Here is a 7342-nt window from a genome sequence, read left to right as displayed (position 1 = left end):
TTGGGCCAAGTAGCCATAGATTGATGTAAGCAAACACACACAAGAAAAAAATACACAAAGTTTACAGGGATCATTCCAATGCCTACGTCCACGGGTAGCGGAATTCTATGTATTTGGAGAGATTACAATTCACTCGTGTTTCCTCACCACTCTCTTATTGAATTCATATTTTCATACGAAATACAATTCACTACCTCTTTATTTATAGATTTCTTCAAGAGGATGAGATGCGCAAGGGGTGAAGTCAAAACATCGCGTTTTGGACGCGTTCGGGAAGTTTCAAGGTGCTTCCATTGTTGACCTTCAGGAGCTTCAATTCAATATGGTTTTCTTCAGCTGCTTCTAGATCCTCTAAGAACTTCCATCTTGATCCTTCGAGTCTTCTATAAGCAGAGAAGATTGACTTCTCTGCTCTTCTTCTTTCTTGATGGTTCTTGATGGAGAAGTCGAAGCCCACTTCCTCACAACATGATGGGAAGAAAAAACCTATCCCTGCTATGCTTCCCCTGAGGATGGGAAAAACAAATATAGGACAGAATGAAGGGTGTGAAGTGGAGCAGAGTAATTGTCATCCCAAGCCCTCATGTCAACTTTTTATTCTTGGAAAAAATCTAAGTACTCAGACTTAACCATTCATATTTTTTTTGGTGGGAGATTGTACGGTAGAAATTAAATTTGTATATTGTGGGTTTCATATATAGAATAAATCTGAATTAGAAGATGATAATTCTGAATAATTTTGTGTTCGTAGTATTGCTGTTATTCTAAATTACTCACATAAGTCATAAATAAAAAATTAAAAAGGCTTGTCATATTGAAGAACCAAATGGTTGAGGGCATATAATTACAGAGCTTCTAAAGAATGTTTACACAGCGAAGAAAGTCTCTATAGCAAAGTACAAAAACAAGAAGTTTTGATTAAACTTGAACTGTGATTTGAAGTGAAGTTGAAACCAAAATCGAGGCCAACTTTGTTGGAGATAATGGGTTTTTGACAATTTTAATTTGAAATTAAAATGGAATCCAATCGCCGGTTGAGGTGAGTCTGAGTGGTTTTATATTATCTTAAGTAAGAAGGTTGCTATACAAAAATAATGATCCGAAACCATTGAATTGTGAATGAGAATTGTCTCATAAGTAAGTATCAATAAAGTTAGGCTTAGATTTGGACTTAATCTTGGTTTGGACTGGGCTTAGGCTTGTGCTTATGCATGTGTTGGGTTTGATCTTGGTCTTAGACTTAGACTTAGACTTGGACTTGGACTTAGACTAAATCTTGAGCTTGGGTTAAGTTATGTTGTGTTGGGCTCAGCTTGTAAGGGATTTTATTTAGGAGGACTTACCAGCTGGTCCCATTGAAACAAATTAATACCCACCAAGTTCTGCCCTATTTCAGTTTCCAATTTTACCCCTCAATGTCACACCACATGCGTGAAGCAAAGAAGATATCACGAGCTCTCCCCTGTGCGCGTGACACACACGCTCCTTCTCAATTGTTCTGATTTGGAAACTATTCTGAGGCGATTTGGAAACCATTCTGAGGCGATTTGCGATTTGAAAATCGAAACAAACGAAGAGATTTTCCCTAAATCCCCCATCGTTTACAAAGAAATCACCTCTGTTTCGATCTATATTCTGATTCTGAACAGATCCCCAGCAAATCTTCCATCGTTTCAATCTATATTCCCTGTTTAGTTCGTCTTCAACAAACATGCGAATCAAACGTGAATCGTATTCATCTTCCGTTCTTCTTTTGTAACTACAATTAAGTGATATTCAACTTCATAATAATCACATCTTCATGTTCATTTGCTATACAATAACATATTTGCTTATTTTGCCTAATTCAGTGAGAAAATTTACTATAAGAATGATAGATTTGCTTAATTTTCTTAATTGAGTGATAAAATTTGTTATAATGATGTATTTGATTCCCTTCTTCTTTCATAACTATAATTAAGTGATAAAATTCAACTTGAAACTATTTTCAATGTGTATTATACAGTATTAATTTATTAGTGATATTCAACTTCATAATAATCATATCTTCATGTTCATTTGCCATACAATGATGGATTTGTTTACTTTTGCTAATTCAGTGATAAAATTTGCTATACAATGACAAATTTGCTTACTTTTCCTAATTCAGTGATAAAATTTGCAATAAGAATGATAGATTTGCTTAATTTTTCTAATTGAGTGATAACATTTGCTATACAATGACGAATTTCCTTACTTTGCCTAATTCAGTGATAAAAATTGTTATAACAATGATAGATTTGCTTAATTTGCCTAATTCAGAGGAGTTATCAATAGCCCACAATAAGAAGACACTTCGTAAGTTGATCAATAACAAAACACTCCTATAAAAAAAAAAATGCAACGAAACCAAATTATAATATTTTGTTTTCAAAATATTTTTGTAGGCTTGATTGTGGAATCATTGTTTGTTATATCATGAGGCAATATGTTTCCAGCAACAACATAATGTCTACTTTTTTCAAAGAAGAATGCAATCAATTGAGAGCCGATATATTAACTATCTTATTGACTGACTAACAAACTGCTCAATAATAAATAGTTGATGAAAACATTGATGACTTGCCTCCGCAATAATCAACAGATTTGGAAGAAAAGAAAACATTTTGCTTGTTTGTTTGTTACACTAATCAACAGATCTGGAAGAAAAGAAAACTTTTTGCTTATTTGTTTGTTATAGTGTAATAAAAAGGAAACATTGATTCATTTAGTTGTTAGAATGTGAATACTTCATAGATTTGACTTGTTTGGTTATTACAGTGTTATCTACATTTTGATCATTTTGGTTCGTACTTTACTTTAATGAATATTATAATGCTTGGTTATTACAATGTTAAAATTACAAACAATACACTAAATGAAAATTCAGTCTTTTAAACTGTATTTTTACCAGATCTGGCTTTGATATCAATCTTACTTTATGCTTAATAACAAGTTTGGATCCTTTCATTTATTAACATGACATTTTTTTTTACATTAATAAATTTATCACTATTCAGACTAAACAAAAATCAGCAACTCTCTCTCTCTTTCTCTCTCTCATTCTTTTTTCCTAATTCAAGTAAACAAAATAATATAAAAAATAATAAACAATTTATCTAAATTGAAAATTAAAACACAAACACTATTACATTGTCCAAATTGAGAATTAAAACACGGTTGCAATTTGTAGATATTTTCAAGTTTGGGAATGAATGTAAGAACATGCCATTCTGGGTATATGGAGTGAAGATAAAGTTCGAACAGTAAATCCAAAAAAATAAACCTACATACATTTTAACATTTAACTCCAAGAACCAGTTATTTATGAAGAAATATGATCTTATTTAAAACCTGATGATAAACTGTTGCATCTAAAGCATTTCTTAGACTGAAATTTTGAACAATTTAATCTGAAAATGAATTGCAAACTCGAAATATTTTGCTTCAAGGATCCCACTGATAGTTAATTGCATAGTGGCAGTAATGTAGCACAGATTGGGAAACTTAGTCCCAAACTACCTACAATTAATTTTTCTTGAGTTTAAACCACTGATAAATTTATCACTGTAAAAAAGAACATTTGGTTGGATATGACAGTGTTAAATTTATCAACCACTGACATGAATGTAATAAACCATCAACTCTTTCCATACAGTCAGTTATAAATTTATCATTCTTAAAAATAGCAAAATTCAGTAACCCCATTAATGCTTGATTGTTTCCTTCCGACAATAGTAAATTTATCACTCTTAAAAAAACATAATCCACCAACTCATTCAAACCAATCAGGGATAAATTTACCACTGTATAAAACACCAAAAACATCAACTACATTTAACCAAAATCAAAGAATATAAATCTATGAAACTTAATCTTGTAAAAATATTAACAAAAAATATAATTTCCGTTCAAAAAATTCCTCAATCATCCAATGCAACTACCGAAATGATGTATCTTTCAAAAAATACTCAAACATTCAATGCAAGTAACACCTCTTAACTCTCAACAAAAATAATTCAATTAAAATCAATACAACTAAAGCAAGCTTCTTTACATGTCTTTCGATTATGAGTTCCCATCTTTCCACACCTACTGCACCTAATTCTCTTGATCCGCCCTTCGAAGGTATTCTCTCTATTCTTAGACGTCCAACTGGTTTCTTCCAAAGAGGAGGTAAAACAACGTCATCATCAAGAACTACATTTGGCTTCTACATACTAGGAACTGGATAGATAGAATGCGAATAAGACTCACAATAACTACGAACATGGTAGTAATCATCAAGAAAACAATTCAGATCCTTCTCACTCTTCTTTATAGCATAAAAACCATGTTTGCAAGGAAAATAATCAATTTCCAACAATTGACAAGAACAAGACTATTTCCCAATATCAACCATAACTGAATGATCTAATGAATATCATCGCTACATTTCTTAACTATCCATGCTTTTGTATCATTAAAAGCTTCTTCCAACTTTTTCTCTGCAAAAGGACAAACAATACGATTCCACTTATTTCCAACTTCTCACCTTTTTGAAAATTACTCCATTAGTTTCACTCGTATAGCATTAACAAGATTAGTTGAAAACAAATGGTACTTATCCCTAATCCATGAATTAAAAGATTCTGCAGCATTTGTGCACATTTCACCATACCTCTTGCCTTGAAAATAAACGTTACACCAACACTCATTAGGCAAATCATCAAGAAACTTCTGAACATTACGACCACAAAGACCCTTAAATTCTTCAAATAGCTCATTAAACAACTCAATAGTAGGAGTATATGCACATCTACTAAAAGGAGTGAGCAAATACTCTTTAGATTCGCGACTCTTCACTGACAAATAAGTCTTCAAGTTTGTTTTCAAATGCATTAGACAAAAAGAATGAAAAGAAAACAAAAAGACCTTAGCTAAAGCTTTCAGCAAACCTCCATGTTGTTCAGTAACAAACGTAATATCCCTTCCCGGAGTCAAAATAACAAATAACTTTGACAAGAACCAATGCCAATTGTCATAACGTTCACTATCAACAATGGCAAAACATAATGGATATAAACCTAGAAACAAAATATATACACATTATTTGTAACAAATAAAAAAGATTACAAAACAAAAGCAAAACGCAAAATATATAACATATAGCACCAACCATAGATAACTTTATCACTGTATTACTACAACAATTCAATAAAAACATACAACATATAGAATCAATGTATAATAAATTTATCACTGTATAAATATAAAAATTTAACAAAAGTATACAGCATACAAAAGTATACAGCATAAATTTATCACTAATTGATTGACCATACTCAATAATCAACACTCTTTAGTAACAAAAATGATAAAATTATCATTGTTTTAATAATAATAACAAATAGACACAGAATATACCTTGGTTACTGTTTTTTTCTGTAGCAGCCAATAAACAACCTTTGTGTCTTCCTTTCAAGAAAGTTTCATCAAGCATCAACACAGGCTGACAATACTTGAAACCATGAATACATGCCTCAAAAGCGAAAAACAAGCATTTGAAATGTCTTCCTTTACTATTAATATCAAATTCCATATCAAAAACACTCCCCGGATTACAATCATTAGCGGTATCAACATACCAACGAAGATTGTCAAATGTAGACGAATAGTCACCAAAAACAACATCCCTTGTTTTTTCAACACTCATCCAAGCTCGCCGATAAGAAACTTCTGTTCCATAATAGTCCTTGAAATCACAAACCACCTCACTAACCGATGTCAAAGCCTTATTACGAACCTCACTTGAAATTAGCCCACCAATTATACTCGAAGTCATCTTAGTATGTTTAATTGTACGAAAAGAAGATCCATACGTATGAACATCATAAAATTGTTTAATAACAAAAGCTTTACTAGAATTTTCCATTATAGCATGCACGCTCCATAAACATCCCAAATCAGCCCTTCTCTTACAATGAATAGTGACACGATCCTTGTCATTCTTAACAAAATCAAAATCAAAATCAGAATTAATAGAATACTTTGATAACACATCTCGAAATTCAACAACTCCTTGAGCAAATCTTTGACCCACTCCTTTTATACAATAACCCACCTATCGGAGAGCAAAGGTTTCCGTTGATTTAAATAAAATGAAGGCAAATAATCAGTTTCACAAACAACACTACTACTACTACCAGCTTCACCATCACAAATCATATAACCTTCACCCAAAGAACAACACTTAACAAAAACATCAATACGATGAATATCACAAGAAAGTGCGAGTCCAACCATAACCTCCAAATCCTCTTCACTTTGTAGACCATAATAAGAATGTACGGGCATTGAATACGATATATTCAAAGAACTACCAACTAACTCACTCCACTTTGCACACAATTTATACTTGATAACCAATGTCACACCTCTAAATTTGCACATAAGAAACAAAGAATTTTCCATCACTGTAAATCTTGCAGCAAACAACAATTATATTTTAGCAAACAACTCAAACAACCTAAAGCAAAATCTAATACAGTGATGGAATTATCAATCAATTCAAACACATCCAAAAACCAACAGTGATAAATTTAAAAATTAACACTACCTAAGACCAAGAGCATAAACAGTGAATAAGGCTTACACTTATTGGACATGGTAACTCGATTTGAATCTTACCATTATATTATGCAACTATTTCATCTCCTATTCCTATACTCACTGATAAATTTATCAGTGTTGAAAAAGTTAATCCAACGATACCCCCAAACTACTCAGTGATAAAATTATCACTGTAGAAAATCACAAACCAACACCTATGTTCAACCAAAACAATTTCGTAACAAAAAAAAAATATATATATATATATAATATTCATTACATATACATATCTCAAAACTTTCAATATCATGATAAAAATAGAAATTCAATCGTAGAAATAACAGAATAACAACAATATCATAAACAAAATCAAAATCACAAACTCAAACTCAAACTAAAAAACACCAAAATATCAAAATTGAAATCAAAATCAAACATACCAGTTGAGCTCCATCCACAAAATCGCAAATCACAAAATCTAACTATACACCAAACGTGAAATCACAGAACACGAAGATTCACAGATTTATAAAAAGCAAATCACAAATTGAGTTCCCTCCATGAGATCGCAAATTGCAAAATCCAAATATACACCAAGCGCGAAATCACAAATCACGAAACTCCACAATAATGCATTAACAAATCGCGAAGTTCCACAGAAATCCAAATCACAAACCCAAACCCAAACTCACATTACAGTATTTTGATGGCAAAAATCAAATAGAAACGTGCC

General features: G+C 31.8%; 1 protein-coding gene across 1 annotated transcript; it reads right to left on the bottom strand.

Moving 5' to 3' along the window:
* Positions 1–244: 244 nt before the first annotated feature.
* Positions 245–6471, bottom strand: LOC145824265 (uncharacterized). Its single transcript, XM_082923887.1, has 5 exons — positions 6112–6471; positions 5425–6007; positions 4956–5084; positions 4679–4862; positions 245–506 (listed from the first exon to the last, which is right to left on the bottom strand). The coding sequence occupies exons 1-5, from the start codon at positions 6469–6471 to the stop codon at positions 245–247; spliced, it is 1518 nt and encodes a 505-aa protein (XP_082780013.1).
* Positions 6472–7342: the final 871 nt, after the last annotated feature.

The sequence above is a fragment of the Camellia sinensis genome, chromosome 4 (genome assembly GCF_055761805.1).
Source record: "Camellia sinensis isolate YWXY chromosome 4, ASM5576180v1, whole genome shotgun sequence".
Taxonomy (NCBI): domain Eukaryota; kingdom Viridiplantae; phylum Streptophyta; class Magnoliopsida; order Ericales; family Theaceae; genus Camellia; species Camellia sinensis.
Note: the sequence above shows the minus strand (reverse complement) of the source record. Positions and strands in the feature narration are given on the sequence as shown.

Bases quoted from the DNA above. Each gene is read 5' to 3' on its own strand.
- LOC145824265 (XM_082923887.1), bottom strand. From the start codon at position 6,471: ATGGAAAATTCTTTGTTTCTTATGTGCAAATTTAGAGGTGTGACATTG. The intron at 6,008-6,111 runs GTATAAAAGGAG...GATTTTGTTAAG, and splicing joins TCTCCGATAGGTGGGTTATT to AATGACAAGGATCGTGTCAC. The intron at 507-4,678 runs GTATGGTGAAAT...TCCCATCCTCAG, and splicing joins GTTTATTTTCAAGGCAAGAG to GGGAAGCATAGCAGGGATAG.